Source organism: Heliangelus exortis, chromosome 1 (genome assembly GCF_036169615.1).
Source record: "Heliangelus exortis chromosome 1, bHelExo1.hap1, whole genome shotgun sequence".
NCBI classification, from domain to species: Eukaryota; Metazoa; Chordata; class Aves; order Apodiformes; family Trochilidae; genus Heliangelus; species Heliangelus exortis.
Genome location: NC_092422.1, coordinates 23,783,754 through 23,799,176, shown reverse-complemented (window position 1 = coordinate 23,799,176; position 15,423 = coordinate 23,783,754). Strand labels below are relative to the sequence as shown.

Below are 15,423 nucleotides of genomic sequence, written 5' to 3'. Positions count from 1 at the left end.
CTGCTTCACTTTCCTCAAACCTTTCACGAGTGACAGACACCTGCGTCATCTTGTACACTGCTAACTTTTTGATATATGAAAGCAGCTTCCAGTTCTTCTACAGGAGACTGCCTAGGGTGACAAAAATGCTGATGTTGCATTTGGATCATTTACAAAACCACCACTGCATTACTTGGGCTGGGATCTTCAAAAGCAGATAAATTTTACGTGTGGTCTCAGCACTGTTAAATTAAGCTGTCCTAAGTACCTGCAGTAACCATGGAATCTAAAAGCCTGGATTACTGCAGCAGTTCTTTGCCTGGGCTGGGGTACATACTGTACTTGGATTTTAATGGAGCCATTTATACAGATTTTATATTTTCCCATAAAACTCCTCAAGATGAATGAAAACATGCGTGGGCTGAATGTTTGTGCTTTTCAGTGCTCTTTCTTTTACAGAATCTCGCTGGCTTTCTTAATTGCTAACTTAGGCAGTTTCTTTGTCTTTTAGAATGTCGGGTGGTGAAATCCACTTCCTATACCAAAATAGCTTCAACTTCTCGTAGGAGCACCACCAAGAGCCCAGGCCCTTCCCGACGCAGCAAGTCTCCTGCTTCTACCAGCTCAGGTAAAGCAAGTAAGAAATCTTTCAATACAACAGCTACCACTGTGTTTCAATACAATTGGCAGTGTTCTTAAAATTCCACATTTCTGTGGAAAAACATCATATGTAGGACGCAGTTGATAATGAAAAAATCCCTTGTTGTCTCAGTTGCATCTGAGATGAAGTGTCTTCCCAATACAAAATAATTCTTTAGTGTTTTATAAATTGTGCTCTGACATTACCACAGCTGATTTTACTTTATTTTCTGTGCATGATTTTGCTGCCAATACCTAAAGACTGACAAAAAGTGGTATTTTTTTGGACTAGGAACTGAAAAAGCACTATGTAAAATATATTCCAGGTTGCACAGCATAGGATTGGTGTCTGCAAAAGGTTGATTTCACAGTGGTTTTTGTGTTCTGTTTCTGAGGGAGTTCAGAGGCAGCAGTGAGGAAAGGATAGGTTAAAGAAAATGAGGATATTGAGGAAAGGGGAGCAGGGCAGAGAAAGAATGCAATTACAGATGTGAATGTGAGATGCAAAGATAGCTGAGGAAGAAATAAGTCAGAGTTGACCTAACAAGCCAGTGGTACAGACTGAAGAAGGCACAGCAAAAACTAAAAAGTTCTGTCTGAGGGTCTTGCTTTATCTGCCTTTGCTGGTAGGTGCTCCCACTAAACAGTCTATGACTAGATCCTCCCTGCAGCTTTTCTCCAAGCAAAGCAAATAAATAAAAAAGTGCAGAAGATAATTTGCCATTATTGGTGTTTTCAAGCACAAATAATACTTGATGTGGGCCAGCTGAGTAGATCCAATCCAGCATTTGCAGCACTGTTTGTGTATATGGATTTTGCAAGAGGTAGATGTTAGACCTGTCTGAAAACCACCTCACTCTTTCAGCTGGAAGTCTTCTGCCAACAGGGAAGGAAATGTCATACTGGGACCTGCATCCAACACCTTAAGGGCTTTATGGAGAGCTGGTGACCAGAATGACCCAGATGCTCCTGGGAGGGGAGGCATAGACCATCTGGAACCATATTTTTCACAAGTAAACTAAGCTGAGAACAAAGCATCCTTGCTCAGGGAAGGAGGAAAACTGCAGAAGACACAATGAGAGGCAGAGGCATAGATGTGGGTATCAGGGCTGGGTGACAATGTGCCTCCTGCACATTCTAAGAACAGCTGAAACAGAGAAAACTGAAGAGGTAATGGGAAGAAATATCTGTTGTGAGGAACAAGTCCAGTAGTTCTTTCTTAACCATATAATGAATAGCTTTCCTTGTAGCTAGGTGGAACAGAGTTGAGTTAAATTAAACTTTAGCAAGGGAAGCCCTGTTTGGTGTTAGAATGTTATGAACTTTTTCTGTGTTTTTCTAATGCATATTCATTTGGGAGCAGGTAATGAACACTGAGCTGCATATGTTCATTTCTATGTGGACTAACTGTGCTGCTATGCATAGCAAATGTTTATGCCATGGGACTAGCAACATTGACTATGTGATATCTCATTGATTTGGGTCCTGAAAGAATTAGTATTATTTTTGCTTAAACATGCAGGAGAAGTATAGGTGAGTAAATCTTAATTTCTTGCAGTTCAGTTTTACAGAGCCTGAGAAGAATACCATTACATTGTCAATCAGTACAAAAGATCAAGAAATTATTTTACAGCTTATGAAAAAAAGGAATGTTTTCATTATGCCACAGCAATAATGTATAATTACATTTATAACAAGAGAACAAACAGTGCAGTGGAAATACTGAAAATGCAAAGCATTTTATAAGTTTTTTTCTAATGGCAGATTTACCCGTCTTAAAAATATCTTTCATAAAACCAATAAATATACATTAAATGGGCACATACTAGCTTGTCAAAAGATGCCCGTGTCCTTGCCTATTTGACATAATCATTTGGATGCTGTAATAAAGATTTTCTTAGAGAAAGGCATTGGCCAAAACCCTTCAGGAATATATAGGATGGTGAGAGAGCAGCCTGTCAACTGATAGGAGCCTAGGTGAAGAACTGGCTGGCTGGCAGGGATCAGAGGATTGTAGTAAATGGGTCTACATCTGGTTGGTGACCATTCACCAGTGGCACTCTTCAGGGCTTGATTCTAGGGACAATTCTGATCAATATCAACAATCTGGATGCTGTAGTTGACTGAACCATTAGTCTGGAGAAGAGGAGGCTGAAAGGAGACCTTACAGCTCTCTCCCACTACCTCAAGGGATGTTGGAGTAAGGAGGGAAACAGCCTCTTCGCCTTAGTGAGCTGTGATAGGACCAGAGGAAATGGATGTAAGCTGCTCTGGGGTTGTTTCAGGTTAGATGTAGGAAACATTTTTTCACTGAGAGGGTTGTCAGGCACTGGAATGGCCTGCCCAGGACAGTGATGGAATTACCATCCCTGGAGGCATTTAAAAGGTGTTTGGACCTTAAGGCCATGGTTTAGTAGTTAGCTTATGGTGTTGGTTAAATGTGGGAAAAAAAAATCCGTGGAGGCTTGAAGGACGACACGCAGTCACCAATATGGTTAAAGTGAAGTCGTTTATTAACAGTGGACACTCGCTTTATATAGAGCCTTTGTTTAATAACGATATCTTGCAGGTGGCTATATCTTGGCCACAAATTCTGTTCTCACAGAACTTCTGCTGGCTACCTCATTATCCTGTTATTCTTCTTTTCTACTGCCAGCTCCCTTATCTTTTTCCCATAGCTCATCTTTCAGTAACCTTGCAACTGGGTCTCAAGGCCCTTAGTTTACTCTAGCTAAAGCTAAAGAGTCAGGATTGCTCACATGTCTGTTTTCTTCCAGACAGTTTCCCAACAGTTAAAGGTTGGATCGGATGATCTTGGAGGTCTCTTCCAACACATAACATTCTGAGATTCTGTGTTTAGCAAGTTTGCTGATACTAAATTGGGAGATACTGTTGACTCTCTTGAGGAGCAACTATTGGTCAGTGATTAATAGGATGAAATTTACTAGGTACAAATACTGGATTCTGTACCTGAGATGGAGTAACGCCAGGCATAAGGTAAACTGGAAGAGATCTTGGGGTGCTGGTTGACACCAGGTTCAGTACAAGTCAGCTGTGTCCCCCAGCAGCCAGAAGGGCAAAGTACATCCTGGCTGTACCAAACACAGCATAACCAGCTGGTCAAAATGGGTGATTATGCCTCTAGATTCAGAGTTGATGTGATCTTCCCTGGAGTGTTGTGTGCAGTTCTGGGCCTCATAATTCAAGAAGGATGTCAAGTTCCTTGAACATGTCCAGAAGAGGGCAACAAAACTGGTGAAAGAGCTGGAAGGATGTCCCGGGAGGAGCAGGAACTGGGGCTTGTCTTGTTTGAAGAACAGGAAGCTGAGGAGCCACCTTATTGCTCTCTACAGCTTCCTTAGGAGGGGAAGTGGAGAGGGAGGTGCTGAGTTCTTCCTGGGATCCAGTGACAGAACATGTGGGAATGGTTCAAAGTTGCACTAGGGAAGGTTTAAGCTGGATAATAAGAAGCATTTCTTTACCAAGGGGATGGTCAAACAGCAGAACAGGCTTCCTAGAGAGTTGACAAGACCCCAGGTCATTGTTTCAGAAGCATTATTATAAAGCTGCTCTTAACAGCAGCTTTAACTTTTGGTCAGCTCTGAAGTGTTCAGGCGGTTGGACCAGATGATCACTGTAGGGTCCTTCCAATTGAACTATCCCATTCTCTCCTGTCCTGCCCTCTCCTCTCCTCTCCTCTCCTGTCCTGCCCTCTCCTGTCCTCTCCTGTCCTCTCCTCTCCTGTCCTCTCCTGTCCTGTCCTGTCCTGTCCTGTCCTGTCCTGTCCTGTCCTGTCCTGTCCTCTCCTCTCCTCTCCCCTCCCTTCCCCTCCCCTCCCCTCCCCTCCCCTCCCCTCCCCTCCCCTCCCCTCCCCTCCCCTCCCCTCCCCTCCCCTCCCCTCCCCTCCCCTCCCCTCCCCTCCCCTCCTCTCCTCTCCTCTCCTCTCCTCTCCTCTCCTCTCCTCTCCTCTCCTTTCTGTTCTCTTCTAAGCTTGATATGATTTTAAAAGAGTAAACAATTGAAAATGTTTCTGTAGAGGTTAATTTCAATGGGGATAAATTTGTATGAATGTTACAGGAAACCTAGTTCTAAAATACTTGAGTATTTACATTAATATTACTGTTTTAAAAGGAAGCAATATTGTGCTAAGTGGGCATTGTCCTTCAGAATTGTATTTTTTTACATATATATTCTTTTATTCTGTTTTTAAACTGCTTTAACTTTGTCATAAAAATACTGTTTAGAGGGTTTTCATTCATGTAGGGATAAACAAAAAAAGTACTCAAGAAAAAGAGTAGATTCTTTGCTCAGATCAAAGGCAATACGTATGCATTCCAAAAAGAAAGGAGTGGCATTTTGTGAAGAGTTGTATCATAAAAGAAAATTGAGAAAAGCAGGGATAGAGACCAGGCAGAAAGGGGTATTGATAGTGTACCCTTGAGAAAAAGCTAAGCAAGATGTATGAAGAGTGTGTTGCTAATTAGATAGAATCTGATTTCTCTTTTTGATTCCTTCTGCATTTTGAAGTCTGAGCATTCTTGCTACGCAAAAGGATCAGATGCCTACCTTGGTCATCATTTCATGCCCCTATCAAGGTAATACACCTGGATAACTACATGGGCACAAAAGATGACAAAGACAATATTAAAAATGTAAAAGTCACAGAGTTGGATATTAAAACTGAAAATCCTAACAGGAAAAGATATCCTTAAGTTACTCTTAATTCTCTCCCAGATGCATCTATGCTATCATATATTCTTTAGTGTAGGTATTCAACATTATTTTTCTTCTTTTCTAGTACAGAATAGCTGATTGAGATTAATCATTTTTAGAGTTAATGAAGATACAGTCTTTGGGTCATTTCCCTGTTAGAGAAATGGATGTATAAATGAGTCTAGGACAAGTAGACAATCTGCTTTGGTTTAAGCACTTAAATGCCTTCCACAAGATCTGTTTCCTTTCTTTGACACAGAATTTCAAGTGGTAAGTGAATTAAGCCAATCTTTGGCTTGAACTAAATATTTATAAACACAATGAAGCCCCTGAGTCCCTTGTTCTGAGCAAATAGTGTCATGGGATGATGAACCCCCAATTCATCTCGATAGCTTCTAAAGTTGCTTACAGAAATCAAAGGGGTTATTTTGGATTGTTCGTCAGTTTGCTTTAATGTCTCTGTCTCATTTTCACATCTTCAAGTTTAGAGCAATACCATTTTACCAAAACCAGAGAGCTTTGTGTAGAGATTTTCTTTCAGTCTCACTGTGTTGCGGTGACCCCTGACTGTGTGCAGGAGCAGGCACAGGGCCCTGAGTGCCTCCTCTCATTGGCAAGCCCCCAGCCACTGCTCCAGGGAAACATTTCCCTTGTAGTTTCATTTGGTACTGGAGGCAAAAGGCTCTTACTGATGTTCACGAGGGTCATAGTTAACTTTTACTCTTTGGAAATGCCTTTGTCCCTCCACGGCCTGTAAAGGCAGCATCCTCACAGAACCTCTCACAGAACTTGCCATAACAGCACTGTTGGGCTTTGCAGGTACACAGCCATGGCAGAACCAGCATGGGGACAATGGGGGTAAAACAGCTGTCCCACAGGCTCTGGGACACACTGGTATGGTAGCATGGAGCTGGAAGAGGGAAGCAAAGGGTTGCAGAGAAAGGTCCTTAGAGATACCAGAGGCTACACTGCTGCTCAGTGCCAGGGAGGTTTAAATCAGTGCTCTGGTTAACTGAGGGCAAGGAAGTGTGTGTCAGTCTCTAAGGGAATGGGAGACACCCTCTCCTCATCATTATTTTGAGCTATGCAATTTACATTGAGCAAAAAAGCTGCATCTGCTTTTAGACTGTTTCTTGACATACTGAGGAGGAAGGTATGCCTTTCTATCAACGGTGTTGACTTTTCTTCCATCCTTGCTTTTTCCTTTTTTTTTTTTTTTTTCTTAATAGAGCATTTGCTTACCATGTTTATATTTTTCTGGTAGCCTCTCTGGCTCCTGTAAGCAGATGCATCCTATTTTTATATAAAAACACAGTATACTTTCTTCTTAAAAGAATACATGCAAGCTGGGAAGATGTGTGGTAAGGGCTGACTTCTCCATTATTTTATGTTTCGTTCAGGTTTTGTATTTACATCTGACAGTGTTTCAAAACAGTACCACAAGACAGAAATCTCACTGCAGGAGGATTTCTGGGTTTTTGCAAATGCATTTGAGGTATTGCCATGCTTTCAGTCAAAAAGGAGACAAGAAGCAGGGAGCAAGGGAAAGAAGAAAAGCAGAGAAAGGTAGCATGACCTCCCTGGAAGGCAGGGGGCTGAAGTCTGGTGCCAAGTACAATAGATAGTCCCACCTCTATTTAATTTGTCTGATGTCTTCTTAAAGCCTGTAAAACACTTTGATGGGCTTTTTTGTTGTTGACATAAAATATTATTTAAGAAAGGACATCATAAAAGAGACGTTGAATTTCATGGAGTACCAGCCAGTTGGTGGTGACTGAAAATTAGGAATGTTTGACAGCAATTCAGTAGCTTTCAGCTTCTGTCCAGCTACCAATTAACAGCATTGGTGGCAGCCTCATTGCAGGTGAAGAGGTAACAGATTGAAAGCAGCACTTAAGTCTTCATGATCATTATTTTCAATCAAATCAAAAGCAGCATGAGACAGCTGGAATTATTGTACCCTTGGTCCATTAAATTAAGGAGAGATACCACATTTGTGAAAGCTCCATTTTAGCCTCTGAAATCCGAACTGTAATTTTCAGGACTGGCTTATAACAAAAGTATCTACTTTTTTTTTTTTTTTTTTTTTTTTTTTTTCCCCAGTTTGAACACCTCCTTCGAAATCATTTCTTTCTCATTTTTCCTTGCCTCTGAGACATCTCCTATTCCCCTTAATCTATTATCCAAACTATTTCAGATGCTTGAAATCTCATTTGCCACAGAGATTTGGGTTTGGTGTTAAGAAGACTTATTTAGGAGTTTCAGTTATTTAGTGTGACAAGAATCTATTTCAAGAGTAACTGGGTTGAATATGTACCTACTCTAAGTGACGAAGCAAATGTCTGTGAAGAATGGTCATATTAACAAGGGCTATATGGTTTTTTTAAACAATTTCACTGGGCAAGGAAATCATGAAACTATGTGTCAAACTAAAACCTGATCAAAACTGTAGGTGTTCCCTAAAGAAAAAAAGTGGTTTAGGATATGGAAATTGGATCTCATCGAATGCTTCTCTAGAACAGATGCTTGTGCTTTTCTCAGTGAGGTAGAAAAAAAGAGGGAGATGTGCACCTCTGCAAGAAGATGTGTTTTCATTTAGTTTGATAGTTCATCCCCAGGCCATTACCCAGAAACAACTCTTCTTCAGCCACCTGACTCAGGAAGGTCTTTCAGATCCCAAAGGAAGGAACACGATGTATCATATTGTCTTTGGCAAGATAACATGGTTTTTATTCACACTGTTATAGGTACTCAGCTGACAGATTTTGTAATAAATATGCTGAAGCAAAAGTTTCCTGAAGCCAAGAGTACAAACCCATGGGAGTGATAGAGTCATCCTACAGACCCAGGGATTTCCAGATGATTTTTACTTTGATCCTGACTTCCTTTTAATTTTTTATTTATGATGTTTGCATTTGATACTAATAATTTTTTTATTATTATTATTTTGTAGGTTGTACTAAAAATGATGAGTTAGAGAAATAGATCTGGTTAGACTGAGTAGCCTAAATCTCTTAAAGGATTAAAAAGTCAAATACTGAATGAAGAAGCATCCACAGAATTGGTACTCCATTCACATGGGCTGATTTGAGGATCCTACTCTTTCCCATTAGGGAGAATGGTTCCAAAGAGTGATTTTCATTAAATCTTACGTACATGTAGTTGCTCTCTAGAACAGGTACTACATGAAGTTAGCATCCACCATGATAGATATCAACTGCACTCCACTGAAGTGCAGAGAAGAAAACAAGAGGCTCTTACCCTTCTTTTGAAGTTACAAACAGAAATACTTGTGAGTTCCAGGGAATTGTATTTTCAAGAGAGGTTTCTGTCTTCTGAGATCTCAGGCTTGTCTGCAGCATCTATCTGCTTGATAGTGAGGGCAGAGCTGCTTGAGTTCAATGTGCCATCTCAGTGGCCACCTCATGGAGATCAGCGTGGGCTCAGTGTGTGGGGGCTTTAATAGTCCCTACTGAGCTCTACACTGCTTGGGCCACATGTTCCAGCTACCACACAGGTGCTGTGACTCAGGTATTGGTTATTGCTGGGATGGGAAAGTAAACCTGACCTGAAGGTGAACTCTTCTTCTGGCATTTCTTATCTGGTGATGAGGTAAAAACTCTGTATGTGTCTTCATGGCAGGGAGATGTTCTTTTTGTATCTGCATAACTTCTAAACAAAAACTCTAGCAAAGATTGAATGTAAAAAGGAGAGTTTAGCACCAGTTAAAATGCATGCAGCACTGCTTGTTTGGGTTTTTTTCTCAACCAGTTGCATATTAGGGTGGATTCTACAAAGCTTTGTCTTTACCAAGGAGTAATAATGAGGGTGCTTGCTTAATGTGGCTCTGAACAAGCTCTCTCCTTTGCAATGGAGGCAAAGATGAGGAAATGGATACAGGTAGAATACAGAAGCAGCAGGAATGAGAAGGCAAGGTATGGCATGTTCCCTAACTACTTTTAACTGAATAATCTTCTTGAGACACAAGTGCTGCTTTGGAAAGGAGAGTAACAAACTACAGAAGCAATTGAGACAGGGTCAAGTAGTGATCTCACATCACTATTTCCTAGCTAGCAGGAAATTCAGCTTGCTGAATATGACCTACAAATGTTGGATCTTCTGTAAATAAGTTCTGTAAATAAATTATGTCTGAAAAAGTCTGCACTATTCCCTTCCCTCAGTATTCTCTTTCCTCTTCACACACACTTTTGTGTTTGGCAAACCACTTTTGCAAACACATAGAGTCATCTCAACATATTTTACAGAGTACAAGATGCTAACACATCAACAGGCAGTTTTATAGGAGAATATGGTTTTAATACAGTGCAGTGGCACTGGCAGCTTCTCAGACTGCCACTTGATACTTTAATTCACCTTTTCTCTCTTTTTATTGTTTAGTAAGAAGATGCCACATCAAAACATATTTATTGGAACACTGTCAAAGTACTTTTTTCTTACAGCATTTTCACAAGTTCAAAAAACATTTTCATTTGAAAACATATTTTCCATTTATCTCAGTAGATGATGGTATCCAGTTTTAGTGTTATATTTTGTGCAGTTTTCTACCTTTGTGTTCATGACAGGTACTGCAAAATCAAATACAGAGTCAGCTTCTTACCCTGCTATGCATCCTCAATGGAAGTAAGTCAAGCAGTTGCACACATCTCAGTGCAGCCACAAAAATTGTTTTGGCATTTTAATACATATTTTACCTGTGAAATTTTGAATGGATAAGTCTTTTCCATGAGATGATGGGAGGATGTTAAGCTGAAGCCTCTGACCCCTGCCATTTTCTGAATAACAAGTGACAAGAAACCTCTTGCCTCGCTCAGTCATCACATGATTAATCACAAGAGTGATTTACTAATTGTATATGTCTTTATCTACATAAGGGTTCCCTATAGGAACACGTGCTGTATCACTTAGTGAGAAATGCAGTGCTGATACTGGTCAGGAATGTGGTTTCCAACCAGAATGCATTCCACCTAGAAATGTTTTCTAAGGATTTTGGATATGGGTAAGGTGGTGAGTTTACTCCACTTGTATCTCCTGAGGGATTTGATCCATTAATTTTGCTCTTGATTAATCTGTATTGAAGATGGCCAACACAAGCCATCCTTTCTAAAAAGTGCCACTGGGGAGAGCATTGGGGCCTAGAATAAATTCTCTGGATAGTCTGGTGTTAGCAAGTGATTAATTTTTAGAATATATGATGCTTTGTTTTTTTCAACTCAAGTAGATACTCATAGACATGGCTGATGCATAATTGCACAAGTGATTGTAAGAAAAAGGTATTGTTGAAAATTATGGAGAAGGAGTCATTCTGTAAGTATCAAGAACCTGTGTCTTGTGCTATAAGATTTATTAAAGTGTATCTGATATGTTAAATTTTCTTATAATAATAAGACCAAAGAACAGCTGCTTGGTTTAAAGAGAAGGCAGAGCACTAATCTTGTTAATGAGGACTGGAGGACTAGCCCTGTAGGAATACATAGTTTAGTATCGGTTTCTAAGTAATACTGTATTTGTTTGTAAGAAGCCCTTTAAGACTTCAGAAGTTCAAGATACTAAAAATCTAATTTTTAATGTCCTCATAGAACCATCACAGTTGGAAAGGACCTTCAAGATCATTTAGTTCAACTGTCATCCCTTTCCCCAACTGATTTCAAAAGCTTTGATAATAAATTTGATATTAGTCATTATTAGCCAGACCTATGGGGTGTTTTGTTGAATTCTGTGTGAACTTCACTGGATGTGTCCTGGATTCACGTGCTCTTCCACACACACTTAGTACAATATTTGAATCAGTGCAGATACATGGAAACCATTGTCCTCTGCACAGTGAGAATTTGAAGCCTAAATGAATGGAATGGTTTCCTACAAAAGCATCCCATTTAAATCCAGGTAATGTATCTTACTGTTCCCATAGTTATACAAACATATTGCACCTTTACCTTAAACAGTGCCTTACACAAAGTGACGTTAGGATTTGATCCCTCACATCACCTAAGCACCATTAAGTGACCATGTATCATGTGTTTCATTGATATTTGTGGTGTGGTAGGTACACACGTTCCTTCCTTAAAATCTGCGGGCCAAGTATTAGCCAGTGAGAACAGTGTATTATGTAAAAAGTAGGAAAAACCTATTAAAAATGCCTCCTGTGTTATCCAAGGGAATTAGCATTTGCAAGATTGCCAGCCAGCCACAGTTTTACAAGAGTTATTGTCATTTTGATTTTCAGATGAGTCATTTGGTGGATTGCCCCCAAAGGCACCACATTATGATTCAGTGCACAGCATATAAAATTGCTCAGGCTTTCGGGGCTCCGCGGAAAGTGAGTGGGGGTTGCGGTGGCTCAGCGTTGGGAAGCAGCAGCATTCTGCTTAATTGACACCTTTGATGTAGCCCTAAGACAGCACCTGCACCTCCCACTGCTGCTCTGAAGACGTCAGCTTTACGCAGAAAAGGCTTCTGCTTATGAATCCTGCATCGCGTTCCGCTCACTCTCTGAGCAGTCCCTGCTATCCTTAACTAATCCCATTGCTTCTCAGCGTGGCTACAGCTTGGCTTAGCACAGCACAGGAATTTGGCTGCTTGCTATTAGCAGGTTAAACAGTAAGACTTTGTCCATGTTAGAACTCATAGAAGGTAAGTTGAATGCCTTGTCGATATCCTAGTATTTAAATGTTCTCCTCGGGTTCAGGATCTGGGAATCTGATTGTGTGATTTATTTTTTCCTGGTGCTGACAAATACAGACTGTGATACAGCAATTGCTTGTTTAAGGAGATTTACATATAGATGTGATACACTCTTTGTAGTGTTTCTATCAGTGCTTCAGGGTGAACACTATCGATAACCTCGTGTGTGATTACTTTGTAGTAGAATTCTGTCCTCTGCTGGTATTGTTTTGTTAATTTAATGGATAATGTCACATGCCTGCAATAGGTGCTTCTAAAATGACAGGCACTGACATATCAGAAGGAACTTATTTATTTGAGAAAGCGATGCTTTGCTGTAAATCAGACTTCTGAAGTGTTACATCCCATTTATTTGCCTCTAGAAAGCCCTTTCGGTTTAAGTCTGAGGTAGTATCTGGGTCAGTATTGCAAATATCAATCTCTTCAAATGAATGAGTAAGGAACAGCAAGCAGTTGATTCGTTCTTGCAAGCAATGTTGCTTTTTGGCTTTGGTGGACAGCACTTCAAGCCATAACTACTTGGAATGGCAAGGTATGCATATATTGTGTCTGGTAAGGTTAACAAGCACCTTGCTTTCCATCACTTTCAAGCAAAGGAACAAGACAGTTTAAGGAAGCACAGTTGTGTTCTCTGCCATTAACTAAACACTCTTCAGCTCTTTTGATTATTTGCTTGCACTCTGTATAAAAATTGGCATTGTAAGCCAGAACTCTTAGGAAACAGTTCTTTGTCAACTGCTTCATACTTAAATCATGAAAAAAAGCAAATTAGCATATACAACAAAGAATGAGAAGAAATACATTTATTTAAGTATTTCTTTGCTTTTAATAATGCCTCGTGTTTATTTTTTCAATTTATTGTCCTCTCAGTGAATGGAACCCCTGGTAGCCAGCTTTCTACTCCCCGCTCTGGGAAGTCTCCAAGCCCATCTCCCACCAGCCCAGGAAGCCTACGGAAACAGAGGGTAAGGAAATAAGGAAACTGATTTCTGAATATGGCTTGGGAGAATCTGGCATAGCCATTATCCCATAGCCTTCGCCCCACTGATTCCTCATGTGTAGAGCTGTAAGTTAGAAGAGCTTTGCTACAGTCCTTGGTGTGTTTGTACAGTGGAATACAACTGTTCTGTGTCTGCCAAAATGCTAAGTATGCTGGTAATTGAAACAGGGGTATCTTTCTGCTTTTTTACTAAACTTTTGCTTGCTTGTTTGTTTTAGTTTCTTTTTCCAAACATTTCACAACTGGCAAGAAATGTTCATGTTGTCAAAGATTTCATTTCTTTCTTGTTCATAGGCAATATGTCACTTGCAAAACCTAGCTTTGATTTTGAAGCAATGTGAAAGAATGCACTGGGGAATTTAGCTGTGGATTAGCTGTGCTATCATAGCCTTGTGCAGTGAAAATACTTTCAGTACCAAGGCAGCACGAGACTTGTCAGTCACTTTGCTGGGACAAAGTTGTTAGGAGCTGTAGGTTCCCACTAGTTCTCATGTATAGAGAAACCTACACTGTACCTAAGCATCCAGATTCAAGGTAGTACCAATGCTACTGCTATAACCCTCTGGCAAATTATTACTGGTTCAGCCCAAGAGGTTCCACATGCTGATTTAATTAATGGTACCTGTTCAAAAGTAATGAGACAGATGTCTGTGTATCCTCTCTTCTGCTCTTTTCTAAACTGTGATCTGTTCTCAATGAAAGCTTCCCTAAGGCAGCACTCTGTATCTCAGACTTGTTTATAAACACAGTTTGAACACACCCTTTTTCTGCCCTTTCAGTTTTTAAATAGACATAATCTGTGTCTCCCAAAGTAGAGGGGATTGTGTCAGAGCTGGCAGTGCTTGACTTTAGGGGCTGGAGCAGACTTGATTCCCCAGAAATCCTGATCAGGAATAGCTGTAGCATGGCACTACACCTTTCAAGCCTGTGTGCCCTTCTTCATGTCTGGTGTGTGCACCAGGGAGCTGAGGAATTATGCATTCCCAAGTCTTACCTTAGAGTGGGATACAGCCATGGGTTTCTGCCATGACTTCTTTATAGATGTAGAAGCTACTTGTGATCTTGCCTTATAGAGAGAGTAGGGTAAACCTGTACTAAAATCTTCTTGAATGCAATGTCTTCCACACCTGTTTGCTCTTACTCTCAAAACTTATTAATGTATCTTTAATAGATCACTGAAGAGGGATGAAGAGTCTTCCAAATTAATTATAGACCGGCAATGTAGAGGTATCTGTGTAGATGGATGATATCACTACTCAGTGGATTTTAATTTGCATTAAGGCTGTCTCTTTTTATTGGTAACTTTCCTAAACTTCCTTTCCCACTGATTCCCTCCTTAGAGTGAAGAAATGTTTTTCTGTTAGTGTTCATGGATGGGTGAGTGGGAACCATGTGGACAGCACCATTAGATATAAAGGGTGTTTGTCCACGAGATTTCTGACTTCCAAATGTGAAGAGAAGAGTAGATGGGCAGCTTGTTACCTGGATTCCCTATGTGGAAGTGTAACAGGATCACTGAGTGGCAGCATTATAGATGCAAAGGGCTGTGTAGTGGTAACACAATCAGATTGCTAACTGTGCTGGAAATAAACTACAGAAGAGATAAGACATTTTTAAAGACCTGAATTCCCTTCTCCAATATTCAAGTCTCCTTGACCTCAGTAGGGGACCTTTCATGCTAGTTTGGATTTATTTTAGACAGACTTTTTACAAAAACATGGAATACATTAATTGCAAGTAGATTGCAACCATGTAAAAATGTATTGCAATAACATTATTTAGGTTACAAAGGCAACTACTCAGAAGTTCAGGGATGAAAACTTTACACCTGTTCTGAGAATTAATTGCAGCTCCTTTCATCTTTAACTTGTAAAATGAATGAGCTAGAAGTTCAGTGTAAGAATATGTGGTTGTGTTATTAAAAGTCATAATGTGTACTCCAGTGACTATATTAGTTCTGTGAACAGCCATTAAACAGTGCATGCAAATCTTAGGTTTCTTCTTAGTAGCATTACAGTGTTCTGTTTTTTTTTTAGTGCCATCTTTTGTGTGTTGCCATTTAGATTTTATTCAGAGGACAGGTTAGGTATCATACTGTCATAAACAAAATATGAACCCAAAGCATTTTACTTCATCTTCAAAGGCTTCAGCTGCAGGGCTGATGAGCCAGATGCAGGAGGTTTATTCCCTAGGAGGCTGTTGAAAAGTTGGTATTGTGATAGAACTACAAGAGAGGAGACAGATTTCAGTGTCCCCCTTGTCCCCATTGTGGAGAGGTGAGGTATTCCTGCCCCAAAAGAGGAGCATTGGCTACTAGAGCTGTGGGGTTGAAGGTGAGGGCTGGGTTTTACTGGTCTGGTTTTCTGTCTTTGTGAGGAGTTTGAGGGAGC

At 40.3% G+C, this 15,423-nt stretch overlaps 1 protein-coding gene across 6 annotated transcripts in view; it reads left to right on the top strand.

Annotated features, from left to right (window-relative positions):
* Window positions 1-15,423, top strand: part of DCLK1 (doublecortin like kinase 1) — a 237,456-nt gene that overhangs the window by 162,570 nt on the left and 59,463 nt on the right. For 4 of the 6 annotated variants that reach the window (XM_071737573.1, XM_071737564.1, XM_071737595.1 and 1 more), the window contains exons 5-6: window positions 491-607; window positions 12,904-12,998. In XM_071737573.1, the coding sequence (XP_071593674.1) occupies window positions 491-607; window positions 12,904-12,998 (212 nt within the window). Of the gene's footprint in view, window positions 1-490; window positions 608-11,800; window positions 11,983-12,903; window positions 12,999-15,423 lie in introns of those variants that run through there. The other 2 variants (XM_071737581.1, XM_071737586.1) reach the window with 2 other exon arrangements.